At 48.1% G+C, this 23,816-nt stretch overlaps 1 protein-coding gene across 4 annotated transcripts in view; it reads right to left on the bottom strand.

Annotated features, from left to right (window-relative positions):
• Nucleotides 1–23,816, bottom strand: part of trh (PAS domain-containing protein trachealess) — a 464,837-nt gene that overhangs the window by 85,698 nt on the left and 355,323 nt on the right. The window contains exon 1 of one of the 4 annotated variants that reach the window (XM_055071686.2): nt 21,254–22,442. The exons of the other annotated variants lie outside the window; for them this stretch is intronic. Within the exon in view, the coding sequence (XP_054927661.1) occupies nt 21,254–21,393 (140 nt within the window). The 5' untranslated portion in view covers nt 21,394–22,442. Of the gene's footprint in view, nt 1–21,253; nt 22,443–23,816 lie in introns of those variants that run through there. 4 annotated transcript variants of the gene reach the window in all.

Here is a 23,816-nt window from a genome sequence, read left to right as displayed (position 1 = left end):
GAGGGTTGACTGCAGCAAGAAAGAATACCGGGAAAGTTGTCATGCATTCATATTTCAAACACATGCGCTCCTAGCGCAAAGGCCTATTTAATGTGTGCCAGCGTATCCAGTGGCGCATTCAAATATGCTTAATTATTCGTCCATAAACGAGGACTGTGTTGTGTTCTAGAGAAACTGAACGTTCCATCTAACAACTTCTCCCTCACAAAAATGGCCAGAACGAGCGAAATAGCAACTTAAATCCATGACGTCACGCCGACGTATTGTCCTTGACATTTGAATACGACATTCAAAAAGGGAGATTTCGACCTTCGTTTTATCCGCTAGTAATCAATCACTCTCATCCGAAAAAGTACAAACAGAGCCTCGCAAGAACAGCTCATCGGTCTAGCGAAATTTAGAGTTGTTTCTAGTGTCTCTTAGGTAACCTGCACCTTTTATGTTAAATAATGGTAATATCGGCACGAGTTCTGATATTTTGAATATCTTTTCGTTATGCCTAATGTTGACGTCGATCTGAGCAAACATTTATGAAAGCGAACGCTGGGTAAACGCGGTGCCAGGCATTACGTAATAACATGTAAACATATGTATGACATCACGGCTGGAGCTGAACTTACGCAGGTAATTATAAAGATAATGTAGGTAGATTACGGCAATATCGATGTTGCGGCTTATGTAGATTACGGCAATATCGATGTTCCATTTACGCCAAACAAAAATTATTATAACATACAAGCCAAATAAACAAGAGAGAGAGAGAGAATAGGAGATGAGAGGCAGAGAGGTTACAAAGTAACTGTCCGGTTGACTACTCTTCAGTGGAGGGAAGGGGAAAAGGCAAAAAAGGAAGAGAAAAAATCGAATATATGAAGTAATCTGTCTGCACAAATGCGAGGAAGGCATATAAAGACGGTTGCGCCAGCAACCCCGATGTCACGACGGATCTGCCTTGCCCCCACAGAATGGCCTTTCGAAACGTGACAGACAGACTCTGTGACGGCGACAAATAAGGAAAAAAAAAGGAGGAAAACCTGCCCTGGGGAGCCGTTCGCAGACCTATCGCGCCGTGCTCCAGTGGACGGCTGCATTCGGAGGACCGCGCGAGAGTGGTGGCGGCGGTAATGGCGCCCACCGGAGCCGAACTTAATTGCGCTTAATGCAGTGTACATGTCGAGAAGAAGGAACGTTTAGGCTTCGGAGCAGTAATGTCGGCACTGCAGGAGAGCCTCTTGCGTGGCGCTGATAGCAAGGCCTTTGGATAATAGGAGGTCGTTACGACCGGACGCGTAGCGCGCCTATCCGCAATCAGGCGCCTGCATTCGGCAAACGCCTGTATCTCACGCTTCGGTCCACATCTGCAGTTGCGCGCTTTGTGCGCACCCATGGCGCTCAAGTTTTTCTCTGGGACCAGGCACTTTTGTCAACATCGACTGCGTGTCCTTGTGCACGTTGTGCGGGTGTTTCTTTCTTTACTATATTTATTTTCTTATGTCCAGATGTGTGTCATGTCATCTTCAGCATCCTCCATAACATCTCGAGTACCATCTTGTTGCAGGCATACATGTAACTATGTACAGAGTGTTCCAGCTAGCACTGGTCAAGCTAAAGAGGAAAGCTAGTCCGTTGGGAGGATGAAACAAAATTTATGTTGTTAGCGACCCCCTGAAGAAGCCTTCAGTATCTTTGCATCCTTATTAAGTTATCAGCGGTGATTATTTGACGGTTCAGTTGTTAACTTTACGGCCACAATAATAATGCAAGGATTAAAATATGCATGCGGTCATATATTTAGGCACATATGTCTGCGCATTTACATGAAGAAGTATATGTACGCATATGTAAAGGACATGTTAGAAGCAACAGAGCAACACTGGCGAGATAAGTGGGGCAACGAGGCAGTGGCTAGTTGAAATCAGATGCAATACATCGGCTGTTGAATGAATGAATGAATGAATGAATGAATGAGACAATAAGAAAAGAGATCACGCGACAGCATACAACATAGAGAGTACAAAACTGCAAGCATCTTCTCCGCAACACAACGCAAACTTTAACCTGAATGTGTACCCTAAGAGAAAGAAAAATGTGCCTCTAGCAGAATACTGTTACAAGCACTTCCTTTTTTCCTTGTACCGGTCACTGTGAGTGAGAAGACGAAGAAAGCAGAGCACGCCGCCAGTTTAGCCATGTGTACAGACATAAAGAACGAGACAGCAGGTTATACGCATAACACGTTTACCGCAAAAATAAAAAAAAGGAAGGAACCCCGTCGACGCTTTCTTTGCGAACGAGACAGCGCGCGCGCCGCGTTAGAAGTGCTGCTGAATTATCAACGTGAAGCTATTTCGGAAATCATATTAGGCAGTAGAGAGAGAGAGAGGGGGGGGGGGGTATGCGCGAGGTCGCGGTGAGGTGCGGGAATTGACGGTAGACCCACTGTACATAACCTTCCTTTCTGTATTGGTTGACTTGAGCCTGCAATTGTACATGTTGTTCATTAATCTACTTTTTCTTTGTTTTCTGCATGCTCATTACGTACCATCCTCTCGGCCTCGGCCAGCTACACGCTACGCAAGAACTCATGAACGTGTGTGCCTTACGCACAACCGGGCATGCATATATATATATATATATATATATATATATATATATATATATATAAACGAGAAGAAAGGGGGTTAACGGGGGGGCTGATTTTTATTAGTCACATCATAAGAAGCCAACAAACACTGACACCAAGGACAACATAGGGGAAATTACTTGTGCTTAAGCACACGTAATTTCCCCTATGTTGTCCTTGTTGTCAGTGCTTGTTGGCTTCTTATGATATATACATATATATATATATATATATATATATATATATATATATATATATATATATATATAGAGAGAGAGAGAGAGAGAGAGAGAGAGAAATCGAGTAATTGAGAGGCGATGAAATACGAAACTATCAGTCATTGCTTCGACGTGATTTCTACAAGTCACCAATGAAACGATTTCTTTCGTGAAAGTCGGATCCCAAAACGCCATCACCATCGCGTGTGCTTTAATTGTTCACGTGGTGATTTCAAGCATAGGAGAGTTTGTTTGGAGGAACGAGCGATACACAGCAGGAATAGATTGCTTATTGTATTCTTTTTTTTTTTTACCCACAACCACACTTTGAACCAAAACAGAAAAAAGAGCGCGCACTACGTTCCACTGCAACCATGCAGGTGATGCACAATCCGGAGGCATGGAGAGAAGAAGCAAGTTTTGCACAGTCTGGTACTTGTGAAAATATACCGTATTTCATCGAACACAATCGACCTCCCGAAACCTAAACTTGCGTCTCTCGGGCTTCATTTATTTTTTGTTTGTTTTCCTTTAGGCATCAAAGAGTCGGAAGATCAACTTGTGCGCAAATGCAAACATCTTTTTTTTTTATGTGGGCTAGCGTTCGAGCCGATGTCGTGGCCAAATTTTAACAAGCATCACAAATAGGCTAGATGGAACGAAAGTAATATTTCATTAGGAGAGCAAGAGTATATATGTAGCCGAGGCATCGGCTCTGGAGGCCACTCTAAGGACTCAGCTTCAAGTTAGAACGTGAAGGTGTGACTCTAAATCATGGTAATGATCGCAAAGGCTAATAAAACTGGCCGGCCGCAATGTTATACTATTTTTCATTGATCAGTGAAGTGCTTAATTTTTAGTTCATCTATTCAAAAACAGCATCTCCCTGCGAATTTTCGCAGTACTATTGCATCCGCTTAGAATATAGGCCCTTTTCGCCGTTTTAGCCGCTGCAGTGGCAAAGAAAGGCAGTTGGATTCGTGTAAACATGGTGCGTGTCTCAAGATGTGTGACCGGACTAAAGCTCTAGGGGAACGTAATTTAAAGTTGCAGAAGCGACAGAGAGAAATCTATCGAGTTCCATTCATATGGAATTGTGCTGACTGACACTAATCGCCAGTAGTGCGCACCAGACGGGACGAGAGGGCGCACCCAACTATAGCCCAGCTCATCGCCTTACTCAGTTGAATCCCACTGCTATCAGTGTGGCTGCTTTGCGCTGTTTCGTAAGACTGCAGTCATTGCTAAACATGCAAATGACAGCGCAAGGAGCATTGTTGAAGCCGCTCGCTATAGACAAGGGTAAATGTATCAGTAAACCTGCAGTCGCCTTGTGCGATAAGGCATTTGCCCTACTATGATTGCGCAGAAGGTGGTGCGCCTTCCTAATCTACGAGTACATAGTTATTATTTCTAAACATGTGATAAGTGTTGTCCTTATTTTGCTTTATACAATGCAAATTGGAAACGCGGCAGTTTCATTGGTGATAACATGTGCGAGTGAATACACACGTGCTTCGCGAAATTAAAACTTCATTTGAAAGTCAGCGCTTGTGTCCGTGTGTCATATCAGGCTTCCATCCGCCGGTGCGTTGTTTTTAATATGTGTCGGAAGCGATGCGCCTGCTTAAGTACTACGCCTGTCGAGAGCAAACGGCACGACTGCTAGTACGTGCCTCGCAGGGGAACAACAATGCAGCGACCCGTTGGTTTTCCTCAATTGGCCCGCAGGAGGTCTAGCTTCCCGTGCGATGAACGGTATTAGAGTGAGGCAGCGTTGTTGCTCGGCGACTAGTCGCGCAGACGACGCCTTGCGCATTCAAATTGGGTCGCACGCCAGACGGCTAACTCCACCTTTGTGGGCGCTGCCGACCAATCGGGTTGCTCCGGGAGAGCGTGACGTCGCCGCTCGCCCGATGCATCCGGGAAGCGCTTGCCTAAAGCGGCGGACGTTAATCGATTGCGAAGACGGCGGCCGACGCAAAGCGCATGCGCCGACCCGGGAATCCGCCCCGGGTCAGAGACTCGAATAATCGACCCGTGCTGTGTACGGACGGACCCTGCGCACCCAGTCAGGCCGGGCTCGCCTGGCCCTGAGCGTTGCTTTCCCATAAATTACACATATGCCCCTCCGAAATAAAGGTGAACAATTACTGCACTCTGCCGGTACTAAAACTGTGTGGGACAAACTCACAGAGTAACAAATATGCCTCAGAAGTAGCTAATAACCGCGCGAAAAGCCATGGAACGAAGAATGGAAAACGATCGGAGTAACGTTAAGAGATAGCAAAACGGCGGCATGGATTAGAGAGCGAACACGGGAAGCCCATCCTGTAGTTGAGCTTAAGATGAATAAATAGGGTGTGACGTGTCGCGTAATGCGTACAGCAGATAACCGCTCGTCTACCGGAGTAACAGAGTGGACGGCAAGGGACGGAAAACGCAGTCGACGACTGCAGAGGTGAGAAATATGCAGGAATGCAATGGAGTGAGCTGCCTCAACACAAGGGTATCGGAAGATCGCTGGGAAAGCCCTTCGTCCTGCAATGGACACAGCTGAGGCTGATGATGACAATATACGCCAAAAAGTTCCCATCGATAAGGCTTTTTGGGTATATACGTGAGAACACGACGGCTGCCAGGGCTACAATTTAGGGAGTCAGAAAAACTTGTTGAAATGTCATGGGTCAAGAAATGTATACGTCTGTGCACAAAGAAATAAAGAGATAAACACATCGCCTCCTTCCTCGACTTAACGAAATAATCAGGCAACAGTCCTCAACCACTCACATGGAAATGTGCGCCCACGCGCTGTCGTGAATGCTACCGGTTCAAGCTGTTTTGCGGCGTCCAGGTGCTGCATTATTCCTTGTTCTTTTTTTATTGTTTTCTTTTCATGCGCTCAGCGTTGCCAGAACACGTGGCGTACCCGACACTCAATTATTTTATTAAAAAAACAACTACGGTGTTTTAGGTATGTACTATTCCTCCAAGGACAACAACGTGCGTCACGAACAAAGAAACATCGGCTCCCGTGATAGCCGAAATGTTTTTCTACTGATGGTACACCAACACCTTTAGCCCATTTGAGAAACGCGCTGGAACCACGTGAGGCAGAAATGACCATAAGTATACGAGCAGGCTCGTTAAGCGCCTAAGGCAAAAGCCAAGCACAAATTCGGATACCTGTAAAAAAAATGAGGGGCGTCGCCCCTAATATACGCACACGCACAGCCCTGCAGCGCACTCACAATTCGACAACATTCAACGACCCTCATCAGCACGGTGCAGCACCAAGCAAGCAAGCGCGTCATCGTCGGGCGAGCGGCGGCGACCAATTTGAGACCGCCGGGAAACCACGGCGACAATAACTCTTCAAATCGCTCTCACGGGAACCGCCAGGTACGATAAAACAGAGAAACATCGAGGGAAGTAGTAGTACATAAACACTCTAGAAAACATAACGCACCATCATCAAAAGTAAGGTGACCACTCCCTTCAGCATATAAGCCTCAGTAACGAAGGAATAAAGAAAAAGTCTGAAAAAAAAAAAGAGGAATAAAGACCGAAGCGTCAGGACGAGTAATTAGGCTAAGTGCCAAAACGCGCAGAGTGCGCGGCGGGCCAAACCACTTCTGCAGCACGGGAAGCCACCAATCTCATTCGGCCGCCGCTTCTATACCTATACAAAGTGTTTTGGCGTTTCCCTTAGCTTTCGTCCGTCATACCTTCTTTCTTTTTCCTCTCACTCCCTATACCTTCTTTCTCTCTTTTCCCCTCTCTCTATCGCCATCCCCATAATACCACGACCACCTCTGCAGAAAGCTCCCGCCTTACTATCCTCTCCCCCCTCCCCCCCTTTCTTTTACGTAGCTTTCACTGTACAGGCTTGTGCACTCCACCATTCGGCTCCTTTGCTTTCTTTTTCTTGGTTTCTTTTTGTTTTTTTTTACTCCGGCCGCGACGGCATTTTCCCTGGACTGTGGAGTCACCGCGCATGCGCCATGCGCTATGAGGCGCGCCGTCGCCGTTCGCGAATGCATTTTTCATCGCAAGCACGGAGAAGGCCGAGCTGGTGGTGAGGGCCGAACGGCAGGGGGATAAAAGCAGAGGCATGAAAGATCGTAACTGCATTACACGCAGTGCGCTCTGTACCTTCGCTACCGCGCTATGTATACCTGGTGCGGGGTGTGCTCTTGATTTGTATCCCTAATGGAAGCCTGCCGCCCACTTCCCCTCCCTCTCCCCCACTCAATCTGCGGCACGATGTGAGGAGGAGAAGGACATAAACGACTCTCTAGCGTAGCAGGGGTTACGCGCCTAGCTGGCACGTGTGACAACGTTGCGCTTTTTATACGCAATTCAGGTCGGAGCGGAGGGCGCTGTGTAATAAGCAGCGGTAAACTAGCGTTCACTGAACAACGGACATGCAAACAGCTGGTGGCGCCAAGTTTGCGATACCGAGTGGCGCTAATGCACCCAAAATTAAAATTGTGGCCAGCCTGTTTTACTGAGCTTTTGGTGTGAAGGCGTCGGTAGAAATAACAGCTATTATTATAATTATTTTAGTTATTATTGGTTATTGTTTCTCGTTTCTGCGAGGACACCCGCGCAATACAAGAACATTCCTGACGCGGTGTGGCTGAACAAAGCGTCACGAGGTACCGATAGCAGCGATGCTGCCGCTCATTTTTCCGGTATTTCGTAAACAGGAATTGAATGTGGAGAGGATAAAAATCATAATAACGTAGTGACATACGCGGACGCTTATGCGGTCAGACCTATGTATCAAAGCTGGAAGACCCGCTGTGGTTGCTTAGTGACTACGGCGTTGCGCTACGAAGACGCCGGATCGAATCCCGGTCACGGCGGCAGCATTTCGATGGGGGCGAAATGTAGAAACGTCCGTGCACGTTTAAGAAACACACGTTGTCAAAATTAATCCGGACTCTAATGCTACGGCGTGCCTCATAATCATATCGTGATTTTGGCCCGTAAAACCCCAGATTTTTTTTTTTTTTAAGCTGCGAGATTAGGTAAATAATTACTGTATCACACGTACGGACGGGACAAAGAAGAGGAAACAGTCATGTGCAGTCCTGCCGTAGACTATACGCTACAGTAATAGCGTGACATCTGTCTTATTTCCACGCATCTTCGCGGTAAACAACAACAAAAGAGGGAAGGTGAATTAACCAATCGGAGGAATATGTGATTTACGCCGGACCCTGCGATTTTCAAGTGAACGAGCATCGAGTACGTCGAAGGGTCGGTACGGCTCGGCGTTTGAACCTTTGTAAAAAGTTACAGTCGCGACGGAAAAACATTGCCACAGTCGATCAGCGACCGGTGTGAAGAAATTTCTACGCGCAAACTCGCCAACGGCGGGAGTACCGGGCCTTCCCCAACAGACAGACGGTAGCGGCTTTGAGAGAATTACGGCTGGCCAGCACACGAACGCGAGATGAAACGAGCGTGTTGTAAGCAAGCTTTCGTTTCAAGCGCGTGGAAGCTTTGCACGCGCAGACGTGAGAATGTACGCGTGTTACACGCCGCCCGACCGGAGCCCCAGCAGATCGTGTTCACCGCGCCGCCACGTTTTACCACGTGGCGAGGCGTGCACTGGCTGCCTCAGCTGGCCTTCGCTGCCTGTGTTTGCAACGGCAGCGTAGGATGCCGGCGCGGCGCAGCAAGCCGCTGTTTGGGCGTTTGTCGCCAAGAGTGAAAGGTACGACACTTTGGGCCAAAGCTTCAAAAGACGTGTCGCGTATTCCCCTTCTGAGTTCATCACGCCTTGTCCAAATGGTGCGAGCGCCGGCGTACGGTTTGCGCCTACTAGAAGGCATGCAGGGCTAGAAAGCTTTCCAAGACACGGGCTTACTCTCATTCGCTCATCGTTTTATTTTTGTTTATTTGCTGCTAAAGGCTTGGAAGTCACAGATCGCCACATTTTTTGGTGCGATGTCATTACATTATTCATTTTCTACGTAATTACTCGAGAATGTGCCAATTGCGCTAGATTTATTTACGCCGCGCTTCGAGCTAAAATCACCCTTTCGAAGTTTTGTAGCCGTTTTCACAAGATACGTGATATCGTCTTACTAGTTTGCGTTGTGACTCATGACGAAGCGTTCAGCTTCGAGCATTCCTGCGCAACATATGTAAGACACTCATTGTTCGGCATGCTCTCTAACGAGCGCACGTATACATAATACGTGACCGTGAGTCTCAGTGAGTTTCAGTGTATGGCGCTGGACGTTAGCGGAGAGCAAAAAAATAGTATTTACAAGTGCGAGCGAGTACCTGGTAAATATACGTGCACACGTAATCTGTGAGAATTCCGTAGTTTTCAATTCACTAATTGTTGGTTTAACGTGCATGCGTGAGAAACGCAACGTTTCTTAAGTTCTGCGCATGCGCAATCCGATCATGCAAGATTTTTGTGTACGCGAGAATAGATCGTTCATCCGTCTCAAGAGCGCCACATCTCCAATGGGATAGTCACTGGGCTTTAAATGCACAAATTTCTGAGCGAAAATGTTTGTCATCAGGCAGCCTCGGCACCGAAGGAAATGTGTGGTCCCTCAGCAACTATAGTCGCAGTAACCACCGACGAGCGTTGCTCAACCGCAGTGTATACTTCACTCGATGGGAGGCGTTCTGCTCCATTCGCCGGAGCAGAACATTGGGCGCCCGTAACGACCGCAGAAGAGACAAAGGCGCAGCAAGAAGATTCTGGAATCATGCAAGACCACTCGGAGCTCCAACTAAATATTCGCAAATGGCTGTAAGGGATGAAGACAGTACCGTCTTCGAATGAAACGATGCGCTGCGATACATCAGAGACGTTGTTAGGGGCTATAACTTCGGCACGGAGGGAAGAAAGCGTATTTTAGACTTAAAAAGATCCAGCAGCAACAAAGAAGTCTGAGAGATCTAAATTTATCAAAAAACATTTTGCAGGAAAGAAAGCAGAAGAAAATGTCCCGAATAGGACGGCCGCAGGACCCGATGAAATTCCAATACAGTTAATCGAAAACTTCGGTCAAAAGAGCAAGGCACTGTTGACTAATGGCATAGAACAAGTGATCAGAACGAAGAAAATTCCGGTTGGTTGGGGTGAAAGCAAGATTAATCGTATCTACAAAGGCAAAGGTGACAAAGATAAGACGAGCTCGTACAGGCCAGTTACGGTAACGTCGGTGACATGCAGGGTATCCCAACCACCACGCACTAAGCATTAAAGATATGCAAACGCCACGTAGCTGTACGCAACCTAGGTAATGTTGTTTGCGGTCGCTTGGATACACTCATATTACTTTTGTGCATTGAGCCAAATTATATAATTAGTCTTCATTAATTAATCCTCGATTGGTTAATTGGCTTGCAACCGCTCTCAGATCGCCGACACACGGAACCACTAAAGTTTCTGCATTGCATTATTGACTTTTGTTGCCGTGTTACTTCACACAATTACCTAACTCCTGCTAAACCAACTAATAATACAAGTCACCATCCCCTAATCATCACACCTTATTTTGCCCGAACGGACACCTTTAAGTACAGTTTTCTTCGGTGTGTAATTTAATACTAGAATTCTTTGCCTGGTCGTACTCATTCACGTATTTTTACCGACTACTGAATAAGTAGTTAGCATTTTAATTTGGTCTGCCTTGTTCATATTACCTCTATTATTTGTCATTGTTCTGCTTTTTACACCCACTCCTGCAACAGCCCAAAAAGACTGCAGTATGTACAAATAAAATAAAAATAAGTCACCTTCTGAAATATTGCAATTAAATGAAGAGTGTGAATGAGAAAATTGTAGAGCAACATGAACAACTCCCGATAGAGCCTTTATACAGATTTTTAAATATTGGTGCATGATGGTTGGGAAACCTTGTACAGAATGGCAATGCAAGCCATAAAATCAGAACTGCCGAAGTGGGTGGAAAAAAATGATGTACTGAGGGAACAACAGAATATTGGTTCAGACCAGCCAGACGCTTAGAGGATAATATGTTTGTACTAACTCATAGCTTAAAAAGTTCAGTAAATGACAATATACCTTCATGGATAGCATTTCTAGATATTAAAGGAGCCTACGACAACGGAGACAGGGAATTGTTTGACGTAATTGTTCTGCGGAAACCCGCAAGGTGGAGAGAAGTAATTAATAAAGCGGAAATCAGACATCCACCCGTTCGTAGCAATTGCTACAAAGGAAACCCATACGGGTTCCTTGAAATAAAATCCTCGCAGTTGAAGAAAAATTCGTTTTCGTCCGGGACTAGAAAGCGAGACCACCGCCTTTCTGGGGCATCCGATCTACCACCTGAGCTAACCAGGCGGCTAGCTGATGGCAGGGCGAAGTCGAGTTTGTCAACAAAAAAAATCTAAAAATTAAATTATGGGGTTTTCCGTGCCAAAACCACTTTCTGATTATGAGGCACGCCGTAGTGGAGGACTCCGGAAATTTCGACCACCTGGGGTTCTTTAACGTGCACCTAAACCTAAGTACACGGACGTTTTCGCATTTCGCCCCCATCGAAATGCGGCCGCCGTGGCCGGGATTCGATCCCGCGACATCATGCTCAGCAGCCCAACACCATAGCCACTGAGCAACCACGGCGGGTGCTTGTCAACAACTCGAAGCAAAGGCAAAAGTTAGACGAAATAGTTCCGCTGAAACCCGTAAGGCGGAGAGAAGTAAATAATAAAGGGAAAATCAGACATCCACCCGTTCGCAGGAAATGCAACAAAGGAAGCCCATACAGGTTCCTCGTAAGGAAAGCCTCGCAGTTGAACAAAAATTCACCGTTTCTTTATTATTTTTTTTTTCAACTGCGACGCTTTGCTTTCGAGGAACCCGTATTGGTTTCCTTTGTAGCAATTGCTACGAACGGGTGGATGTCGGATTTTCTCTTCATTAATTACAGGGAATTTTTATAGGATGTTCTAGCGCACGAAGCCATACATGATAATTTCTTGGAGCTACTGATATATATATATATATATATACACAGCCGAAAGAATAAAAATTGTATGGGAAGGCCGAAAATCTTATGAAGTGGTGTAAATTCAGCCATTACTGAAGCAAGGGTGTCCTTGTTGTCTCCACTGTTGTTCACGCCTTAAGTACAAAACTAGAAAAACTAGTTTTCAAGAAAGACTCGGGAACATGTATCAAAATAAATCGGCGGCTAAAGTGCAGAAGTACGTGTACCTCAAAAGTATGGACGCAAATGGAGACTGAAGTCAAGAAAGTTGGCAACCAAGTACAGGGTAATTGAAAGTGTAAATAGACAACCAGGAGTCATCAGAAAGAAAGTGAGAGAAAGAAAAACAGTGAATTCAATGCAAACAATGGAAACAAAGAAGGCCATGGAGATTTACAAGAATTAGAAGAAAGAAACTAGAAAGAAAAATCTGTACGATAGCACAACGGTCATAGCCTTGATATTTGAGACTTGAGATGGTTGCCTAAGGACAAAAACATACCAGAGCAAATATTCGCAACAAGATAAGGCATGTGTATGCTGTAGCAAACATCTGGAGACTACTCAGCACACCCTGAATGCGAAGGAATTCACCCAGCGAGACCCGGAGTTACCGTACACCTCCCAGAAGCGCTTGGATTTCAAGTGGACGGAAGCATCAACCGGTCAGCAGTCGAGATAAGCGAGAGGCGTTTCGAGTATTGGTGGGAAAAAAGCAGGAAAATTGATACAACCGGATTTGTTACAGGCATAGGCATAGCGACGCAAGGTAGATGGAGGAGTTTCTAGCGGGGAAAAATATGGAGATGTATAAAAAGAAATGCCAGAATGAAAAACAAGTGCAGTGTACCTGATTAAGTCAAGCAGGCTAGGTGACTATTTATCACCGCCTTGTTTCAAAGGGGATGCCAATAAATCATCATCGTCATCACCATCATCATCAGCTTCATCATCATGGAGTCGAGAAAGAGCTTCGAGTCGAAGCGCGTTTGGCCAACACAGGGGACATATTCACGGTAGCTCGAACCACTGTTGCGAAATAACCGCCGACCTCACCCAGGCCGCAAGCATGGGAAAAACCCAGCACCGCAGCTACCTTTCCATATCAGCGCAACGTATCACGATATCACTGCTCCGGTCCCTGGTATGCTAATATTTTTTTTAGTCGTCATAGTAAGCTGTATACAAGCGCGGTTTAGCAGAGCACTTGTCCCATCTCGTTTTTGTCCCCGCGCTGCTTTTGCGCTCTTCACACTTAGTATGGATTACCAACTAGCCCAGTCAGCCACTTTAATTAGCACTAGAGTACAGAAGGAGGTACTTTGATTTATCAATGCATCTGGCATATGCTTATATACATGTTCTTGCGTGTTCACGCACTCCGTGGCTTCCTGGACTAATGAGAAGAACTTCGTATGTGTTCGTGCTTTAGGGATGTTTCCAGTGTTCTCTGAGTGTATCCAGTGATTCCAGACTTTCGTGATTACATTTTGTTTGCCATAGAAGGAGAAGTAGCAGGTACCACGTAAGGACGCCTCATCTTCTTTAAAATCATGTAAGGAAAGAAAGGAACGCAGACAGAGACGGAGCGCGCGACTATATTCCTTTGGCGAAACGTTTGAGCGGGCCACACATTGCACCATGCAATTCTCTCCCCGGCGCTTCTACGCCTCCAGAGTTATTTTTACGGCTCTCCTTCTCTCTTAAGTGCGGTACGCGGAAGCAAAGCAACGACGCATTTCATTCCTGCACGTAGTCTCGGGTGAGAACGAAGCGCGCGCGCAATGATGAGAACGACCGACACCGGAGACGCCGGCTGCAAAGCGCAGAGTTGCAAGGCCCTTTTCAAGTCGCGCCGCTACGTTTTACAGGCGGCCATGAATTCACAATGAGCTGAGTCTGGACTCGGGTGCACGAGGAGGCGCAAAGAAATGCTTTAGGAATCCGTGGGGCCACCATGCCCTGCTCCCCCCGTGCACCCTAGAGCTTGTGTGTGTGTGGATGTGGGGTGGGAGGGGGGGGAGGGGGGTATGACCGTACGTACACTACGTACACGCCGGGCGGGCGTATCTTGCGTGCGTATGTGCGCGTGGAGCGAGCGTAACAGGAGCGTGAAATTGGCATATGCACTGCACGGGCCTTGGACGCCGTCAAGCTGCATGCTTAAAGTGCGAAAAAAAAAAGTCACAGTTTCGCCCGAAAGAAGAATCAATGATTGCGATAGCAAATAAGTGGACAACTATACGAATTAAGGATAGTAATTTTATTGGGCTTATGAACTTGTAAGCATAGGCACACTAACTAAATTAAGAAGCATGGAGATGCGCGCACATGCCAACATGGACACATCTGACTCTACGAGCGCGGAAACTCGCTGTCAAAACGCTGCCGTCAGAAAACGCGGCAGCAGCAGCGAGCAAAGTGACATTCGTGCTGTCGATCCCTTCCACGAAAAGTGAGCGCCGAGAACGCACAGCACGCACAAAGCTACGAGCCGCCGACGTACCTAGACTCTGCCCCCAACGCAGATCGCTCTCAAGAAAGGGCCGGGCACTGCGAGCAGCCGCCACATGCGCAGTTGCAGGCGGAGTGGAAAGCCGCCGCACCCTCTCCCCTCGCTCCGATGCCTCGCAACGTTGGGTGCCTCGCGCACGATCTCCTTGCGCGCATTGGAGACGGCGCGCTTCCTGCCCACTTTCGTCTCTCTCGCGCGGGCGAGATTGAGCTGCGATTGTAGGCACTCCTCGCCCGCCTTGACTCGCGCATACAGCGTAGCACGCGTGGGGACGGTGTTTTCGCTCTTGGACTTTATACGGTACCTCACGCCGCAGGCGACTCCAATGGCGGAAATGCACTTGGAGTGTCCATATAATGCTATCGCAATAATAAACAAAAGAAAACTCCTCTGACAATGAACATTCCTTGCGGGTAAGACACAGCGCAGTTTAGAACACTGAAAATACTCCACAAAAAAAAAGAAAGAAAAGAACGAAAGGAAGCAAGAAGAATTAACCTGGAGAAAACAAATAGAATCTTGCAGTAGCGCGCCTTCTGCTAACTCATTCCTATCCGAACTAATTAGGAACGTGCTGCAGTTTCTGTGTTGATTCTATTTACGGCAAATAGCTGTTGATGTACGGCTACCTGCCTTTCTTCCGATAGTAGGAACACCGCCAGATGACAAAACGATCTCACTGCGGCCATGATCGCCGTACCTTACAGTAACAGTAGTCTAGCAGCTCGTAAAGCATCTCACAAATTGACAGAGCTAGCCGCGACGCCATCTCCGAAATATCATGCGTGGCGCGTTGTTCCACACCGGATATCTGGATACGCACAGTTGGGCCTATGAGACACTCCGAGCTCGCTAGCTGTCACCACCGACTTCAACGTCCTACCATGTCAGATCGCCGAGCAGAGAGATGCACTGAAGCCGCAACTCCACGATTTCAGTCTTGGCAATTTCAGTTGAAGGCATGCCAATCCCTTCGCTCGCGGATAGGATTGACCTGTTTGACATTACGGCCGTACATTATACTAGCGTATATTATTTATTTATTTTATTTAAAACATGCTGCAGTTCGAGGACCAAGCAGGGAGGCATGCCAAAATCAAGATAAATTTAACCGATATACAAGAATGGCACATTTGCGCCATTTATTGCACCTTCAATCGCTTCAGCGCTGTTTGCCGGTCTCAAGATCACTAAAATACCAGACATGAGCGAACAGGAAACAAAAGCAAAGCAAAAGAAAATTACAAGCGAGCGACTGTAATAGAGATAAACAAACGCGTGAAAGAAAGTGGTGCCTGCGCGCGAGTGCCTTGAAACAGGAGGAGATGATATGTGGGAGAGAGAACTGAGGGACGAAACACCAGGGCGACGAAAAGCGGTGAGCCGGGCAACAAAGCGGCGCTGACGAGCCGCACGACGATGAGAGCAGCGAAGTTCTCTCTTCCTCCGCTACGCGGCAGTAGAAGCAGCAGCGCGGCCTGTCCATGCGTTTGTGTGTTGCGGGCGCGGGCGCGCGCCAAACTCAATTTCGCGACGCCGACGTGCTCGCGGTGCGCAATTAGGACGACGCCGCGTGCGCTTCTCTCTTCCTCCTCAGTTTCCTTGCGTCGGCAAGGAGGAATGGTTGGAAGGGACGCTGCGGTATCTTGGCGAAACAGGCGTCGCCGCGCCATGGATACGTGCCCAAAACAAACCACCACAGCCCACACCACACCGCACTGGTGGGTCGGAAACGAATCATGCTGGAGAGGTGAAACCGAGGGTGATGTACGAAGGAAAGATTATTTTTCCTGGGCAGAGCGGAAGGGGGGGGGGGGGGGGGGCATCGACGCCTATCGACGAATGGAATAATCTGTTCAGATGCTGGGGCTTAGAGCATAAATGACCATTGATTGCCGACATCCACGCCACACGGGCAGCTTTTAATTGTAGCGCAAATATATTAAAACAGGGAGGAGGTGAAGGAAGAGGCAATCAAATGGGCCAGTTCTCCCTACCTAATCGACTGGTATGAAACGAACTGATGATATGCAGCGTAAAAGCAGCTTAATCATACTTCGCATACGCGCTGCAGGCTATTTGCTACGAGCACAATGATGTGACGATCGGAACCTAACAGTAGCATTCGCCGATGCCTCCCGCAGTTTGTTTATAACTGTACGGTAAGGCTTTAGGTATTGAGAAGCTGAACACTAGAACGCTTTCTCCTCCCATTGTTGCTGTAAGATATTGCCAAAAATAAAAGGAAATAATTCCAGCCGAAGCGTTACTAGCGACAAACGTGCGCGCTCTCACCTGTGCTCTATCTCCTCCCTGTCACCACCCTTCATCTGCCACGTCACTACCCCGGCATCGGGACATTCAATCATCATCAACGTCGATGACGTGGTTAACGTATCGCGAAATATTAGACCTCTCGCGGCGTGGTGGTACCCGACGTACTTGCGGAACAACCTGTTCACCGTGTTTTGGTCTCGTATGGGAAGAAGCTTTCCTTCTACCTCGGCTTGTCTTTGTTCACTTTCTATTTATTCGTTCATAAGAACGCTTGTTCGTGCCATGACAATGTTCGCCCTTAACTACGCAGGCACGCGTGCACAAGTGACAACACAAGCGCATAGGCAGCGCTTCCAGCATAGACGCCAACGACTAGAAATCAATTAAATTCCTAAAGCGGCCTTCTCCCTTCAAACACTCGCAATGTGGCGAAGCCATCTTTGACGACATGCGAAGCTACGCATGTAGGCAAGGGCAGCTCTGATAACTGCTCTGATGTAGACAAGGACAGCTATGACAGCTCTGTCTACGCAAGTAGGCAAGGCAGTCTGATAACGAGTCTCATCACTAACGAAATTACTATTTCTATGAAATATCCGCATAAGTGTGTTATGGTGAGGTGAGTAGGAACGTCATGTTTTCTTTCGTTCTAGCTTCGTTCTAACGAACAGGTAATACTGAGAGTTTATATTTTCACTAGATCTCTTGAATCAAAATGTATGCCTGGGAATTCCCGCTGAGCGTATCAAGGACCAATGTAAACTAGCAAACTTGACGAATGAATGACGGCACCACTGTATCAGCATTGAATTTCAAGTTTCAACGCATCTCTTCATCGAAGTATCGTGGCGGCAGCTTTGATAACTGCGATTTCATTTGGGCGATCTATGTCCCCTTTTAATCAGGAAAAAGTATTTTACTAATGTTAGGCCTAGAAAATAAATCGGCAACGTCGCTCAGGGTGCACATGTTGAGTTATGGGAAAGAAACCGCTCGACTATTCTAAGGACTATCAATCCGAAAGAGACAAATAGTTGGTAGGTTCAATAAGTCATTACCAAGGTAATGTGAAAAACTAATAGGCATAAAACTTTCAATTCTAATGAATGAGTAAGTAGTCTTACACCTTCATAAAGTTACCCAGTGACAGATGTAGACAACACAGTGCCAATTTTTGACGGAGCGCCATAAGTGGAAGAAGCGCGAACAGTAGTGCAATGACGAGAGAAGGAAAGGATGAACAAAAGCACTATAGAAAGCTGTGGATTCATATGCAAATTATTCCACTCGAATTGCAATGTTTGACAGAGGTGTGATTATTATCAATAGTTTAGATATATTTTGTGTCAAATGCAGGCAAGAAAAAGCTTTAATAGGAAATTCACTGTTAACAATTCAAACTGCCACGCCTGAGAGCGAGTACAACTATCTTAGCAACGGTACGACTGAACGTCCTAATCTTAAGAAAACAGGGGCCAAGTACACGAAGCTTTTTATCCCTAAAAATTGTTTGCCATTATCCGGCTGCCGTTACTGACCACGTCTTTAATCACCATCGAACGCACCTCGCGGAACGCTCTAGCGTACGATTTCCTGTGTGAATACTCCTGCAGAGAAGTAACAACTGAAAGCGTGCTTTGCCACATGAATCCACTTACTGTGGGAACGCCAACTTCCAAAAATTGAGCAACTTTCGTTTTTCCGTCAAATAATAATAATAATAATAATAATAATAATAATAATAATAATAATAATAATAATAATAATAATAATAATAATCAATCCAAGGTTTATTGTAAAACCGAGACTTTAGTGACGGCAGCGTGCATCTAGACTTCTACACCAATATGAATATGCTGTTACCGTGACGAGCACGAGTTCGTGCTGTTGAATAAATATGAGCGCTATGCAGTCTAGCCAATTAAAAGTCATCAACGCAACAATTGTGTACGCGTAATCGTCTACCTTGCTTGTAATCAGCGTCCGGAAGATGATAACCACACGTGTTCTAAAAAACAAAGTGAACATTTTGTGAAAACAACAATTTTTGCACCCCTGCCAAACCTTTAAAACCGTACTAGTGTCGCAGTTCTGCCATCTCGATCACGTTTTGGATATACGAAGTCCCGTTAACGTTAAAAAATTACTTTTCGTTACTGAAGCTAATGGTAATTATCATTGCTCCCTTAAACGTTAGTGTCCCTATAAACGCAGGCGAACATGGTATTCTGCAAATACAAATAACCCGGAAAAGTACACCGACAATGGTTGCACAGGCAATCCTTGCTGATGCTTGACGCTGTTAAAGCAATCTTACCGGGACAGATGCTCAATACAAACAATATATATCTATGTCGAAAGCGCCACTAAACATGCCCGGCAACGACCTGGTCAAAACGCTTTGTAATTCCTTGCATGTTTCTCTCTAAAAATAAGCGTGGAGCTTTCTCTTCAAAGCTTCGTGGGTCATTTACAGAACAGTACACTGTGAAAGGCAGGACGAAGTGCTTGGGACTGATTATAAGTCAGTTTTGACGCGATGGCTTCCCCAATAACTTTTTAACATTACAAGTCTACCTAACGCGCGAAGCGCTTTTTATAGTGTCAACGAAGAAAACAGAGACCGCTGCCGTTGGCCGGACGACGACGACATCTGCGATGTGGCCTTAGGCACTCCTGTGGTTACTCTATGTGCGTAGAACCAACAGACTCTTGGCTCATCCCCCATTATGGTTACATGATCATCATCCCGTCCGAACTTTGTATCCGTCGTTGCTGCATCTTACTTTTAGCCTGTAAATAACTGTAACCATGCACTATCCCTGTAACATCTTTGGCGGCTGTGTGAGGTAAGCTCCGTCAACCAATCAGGAAACTAGAAAGTGGGTGTCGTCTCGTTTCCTTCGCCATGAACAACGAAGCAACGACGGCGCAGCAGTCACTGCCTCCTGTTATTCCCCCGTGTTCGCGAGGCCCAGGGATCATTTTTTGGCAGATGGCTTGGATGTAGAAGACCGGATCTGCACGTACGAACGCATAAGCGACCACTGCCCCACGCTGATGTTAGCCAACGCAATATTTCGCTTGGAAGAAACGGAATCTGCGTGGTATGAGACGCAAGAATACGATCTGGCGTGTCCGGACGCCTGCAAGGCGCAGCTTCGTGAGGTGCCCGACAGGCCAATTGGTCGCCACCAGGCCGCAAAAAGAAGAGCTGAGCTCCTGCGTCCAGACATCGACTGAATCGTACATTTCGTACTTACAGACGGTGCTAGATCTACGTGAAAAAGCTGACATCGTATATGATTGAATCTCACAAGGTTTGAATAATGGGATTTTACGTGCCAAAACCACAATTTGATTAGAAGGCACGCCGTAGTGAGGGGGCTCCAGCATAATTTGGTCCACCTGGGGTTCTTTAACGCGTGCTTAAATCTAAGTGCACGGGTGTTTTCGCATTTCGCCCCCATCGAAATGCGACCGCCGTGGTAGGGATTCAATTCCGCGACCTCGTGCTGAGCAGCCCAATACCGTAGCCACTAAGCGACCATGGCGGGTTGAATCTGACAAGGTTTCCCACATCTTGAAGATAATGGCCGCCGTCGCCTTAATCTGCTCGCCTTGAAGAACTAAATCACGGTCGAGGCTACTGTGAAAGAATGTCAACGCTTTGAACAAGCGAAGGGCCGCCACATGACTCGCCAATTCATCCGGCTGCCGAATACCATCGCGCCGTCATCGTGCGATGACCTGACGACATTTATGTCGGCGCGTCCAAAAAAAAAAAAAAAAGTTTCCGAGCGAGACACTAGTGCATATCGGGCACATTGTCGCTGGAGGCGAGACGCCCGCTGTCGTTAATCTTACTCGAGCATACAGAAACTGCTAGGGATCTGGAGACCTATGCGTTTATAAGTCAGCTCACCGCTGTCGACAGCAGCACCGCCCCGCGACAGTTTGTCCAAACTGGTCACGAGATCCGTGACCTGAGAGCTTTTGGGAGCGACATTAAAACATTAAATGTAGATGCTAGCTCGTTACTGCGATACACCTGCCGTTTATTCTCAAGTTCCCTTTTTTTTTCATATCAAGCGCCTCCTCGCACAGTTACAGTGCCAGCTTCGCTAAGGTTCAAGCGCAATTTTCTAGTACGGCCGCCTAGACATATTAGAGCACTTTAGTGTCCCTCTACCTATCACCGCCGGCGAGAAAACTAAACGCAATCCACAGGCGAGGACGACAACGAAAAAGACTAAAATGCCAGATACGCTTTCTTATGAGAGGAGCTACCAGTAATCAATTTTTCTTTTTTCTCACAGCGACCACAGGCTAATGTCTTATATTTATTTTTATTCGCAGGGTTTGTCGCAATACATAGGCAGTAAAGAAAATGATAAAAAATAGACATCAGACAAGCGTTAAACTTGTACAACTCGCGACGGAGCTTCGCATGTGAAGCATTCATGACGAGCCATACTTATCTGCATCTTTCCTCCCTTTCTCGGCGTCCCTGAATACGCCTTGAGTGATCATTTAAATACACCCTTCTCTCTCTCGTGTTAGAAACTGTGCAGTGCGAAGGGGACATGCAGGACAAAGAAGACAGACTGCGTAAGCGTACCAGCTCGGCACCGTCCACGAATGGCCGTAGGGGCCCGCCGCATCCACGGCAGCCGCAGCCGCAGCGGCGGCGGCGGCGGCCTGGTGATGGTGGTAGCCCATGTCGGCGGCCGGGTGGGGCTGGGGCCGAAGCATCAGCATCGTTGGGGCTCGGATGTCGGTTCCTTCTCGCTTTCTTCACAGCAACACGCACACACTCACGGACGCGACGTTGGTTTCTTCCAGAGGCGTTCTTTCCCTCTCACACGAGTCACGCGAAATTCGTGCACACGTATGCGGCAATGTTACTAGCTGTCACGATTCTCGCCCCGAAGACATCGAGAAGCCGAACGTAGATATCCACCGCGCTTCATTAAACAGTCCGTTGACGGCACCGGAGTGAGGATATAAGCACGCACCGTGTATTTGCGACAGAAGCTCTGCCTACCACGTGTTAGACACGAAGTTGGAGATCGACAAGAAAACAACGTACTATTAAATGCGTGTTCACGACAAGTTTATGAGCGTCATCGAGATATCGCAAAACGAAACGTATCAGGGAGCACGTGCTTACGGGCTAAGTCTACGGCTATCGCCGAAGCAACAATCTACGGCTCAGAAAGCGACTAGAGAACATGACCGTAACGGCAATATTGCGACCTATGAGCTAGACCTTAGGGCGAGAAACACGACCAACAATAACCGCTAAAATGCTAACAAAGACTAAGTACAACCGGAAACAGGTAGTAAAGTGATTACGTGAACAAGTCTCGTGCGAACAAGGAACGGTAAATAAAACAGAACAGCCGGCCCTCGTTGAGCCGCAAGAAGATTAAAGTAAACGTAACAAGAATGAAATGGCCTCGATAACAAAACGTGAGGTGAGGCGGGGGTGCAAAGACCGGCCTCTATACAGTCTGAGAGGACTTCCGCGTTAACGAGGGCTTCCCCCGACTGACTGGCGTCACGGAGTCAGGACCGGAATCCAAAACGTAAACTCGGACGAGACAGCCAAAGAGAAAGAAGTGAAATGACGTAAACAAAGGCAAAGGCCGAGGTCTAAAAAAAGAGAAAATAAAGCGAGGGAGGAGAGAGTGTGCGGCCGACGGAAGAAAACCTGCAAACGAGACCTGGCGTCGCAACGAGGTGGTCGTCTCGCCGCCGCACGCGCGCAGAGCAAGGACGTGACGGGGCGTCGCGACGTCCCCCTACGTGACGTCGCGTTAGACGGCGCGCTGCCACGACGCCGGCGACGACGACGTCGTCGTCCGGGGGCTTGAAAAGGACGACCCCCCTCCTCCCGCCCTCGCTAGGACAGAGCGTCGGCTCGGCTGCCCCGGACTGTGCACGAGAAACCCACTGACGGCCGAGCGACCGACCGAATCGGCGATTCCGCACCCGTCTCCAGTAGCCAGCAGCGTGACTCGCTCCCCCGCCTCCTGCCCGCCTCCCCCCTTCCCGCTGTGACGAAACGTGGGAAGCCGTACGTGCTCCCGCGGACGAAAGCCACCAAGGCCGCGGCCACCGCAACTCGCGCACACACACAGACGCGTGCCGACCGAGACTCGCACGTCAGCGGAGAGAAGAGAAGAAGGTACTCGGCGCCGCGAACCACGTCCGTCCCGTCCGGCAGTGAGGCCTTCACGGCGGCGGCTGCTGCTGCACGAACGGCCGACGTGAGCTGAGACTCCAAGCGAGCGGCGGCGCGGGGCTTCCTTTCCTTGCCACGAAAGCGCGGCACACGCGGCTAATCCGAGCGAGGCGGCGCGACCTGCTTCCTCCCCGCAGCGATCACGCGCGCGCACGCTGCTGCGCCGCTCGACTCCAGCGCGATGCGGGAAAGCCTACGGTCCGGCGGCGCCCTTCCCTCTCCGTCCGCGGCGCCTCTTGGTCCTCCTCTCCTACCTCAATTCCCTCAACCTTCTTTCCCCGCGGCCCTTTCCCACTGTTCCTCCTCGCGTCCCTATTACTCCCCGAGAAGCCAGGCAGTGGGCGAGACCCCATGCGGTGGACGAAGGACTTGGGGCGTGCTCCTCCGGCCGCGGCCCCCCTTTGGTATTCTTGGCCCGTGGCTCACGTCCCGGCCTCCGAGTCGCTGACGTCACAGGGCACAGAGAGAGAGATAGAGAGAGAGAACACGCGCGCTTGCGGCAAGAGTGGCCGCGTTGGACGCGCGCAGCGCGTTCGTGAGAGGAATAGCGGAAGAGAGAGGCAAGTTAGCCGAGAGAAAGGGGTGCCAGGGGATCCACCCATTCGCCGTTCTTGGGGAGTCTTGCGTGTTTCGCCCGGGACACGCCCCGGAGTGCGGACCCGGAGTTTTGAAGGAGAGAAGGGGTGCAAAGGAAGAGGGGGTTTTCGAGGTGTCCCTGGGATCGCCGCCTCTTGTTTTTCGGATCTCTCAGGCGAGACGTGCGCGCCAGCAGTGGTGTGTGTTTGTGCCGAGGCGATAAAAGCGTCCCGATTGGAGCAAAACGACTTTTGCTTTTCGTTTCTTTCTTTTTTTTTATGCCTGTGCGGTGCGTTCGTTAATGTCATTATGAGTCCCATTGAGCGATGTCTCAAGTAATGAGGCGGCAAAAGACTTC

Source organism: Dermacentor andersoni, chromosome 7 (assembly GCF_023375885.2).
Source record: "Dermacentor andersoni chromosome 7, qqDerAnde1_hic_scaffold, whole genome shotgun sequence".
In the NCBI taxonomy this organism is placed as follows: Eukaryota; Metazoa; Arthropoda; class Arachnida; order Ixodida; family Ixodidae; genus Dermacentor; species Dermacentor andersoni.
The sequence above is the reverse complement of the archived record's forward strand: the minus strand, read 5'-3'. Positions and strand labels throughout refer to the sequence as shown.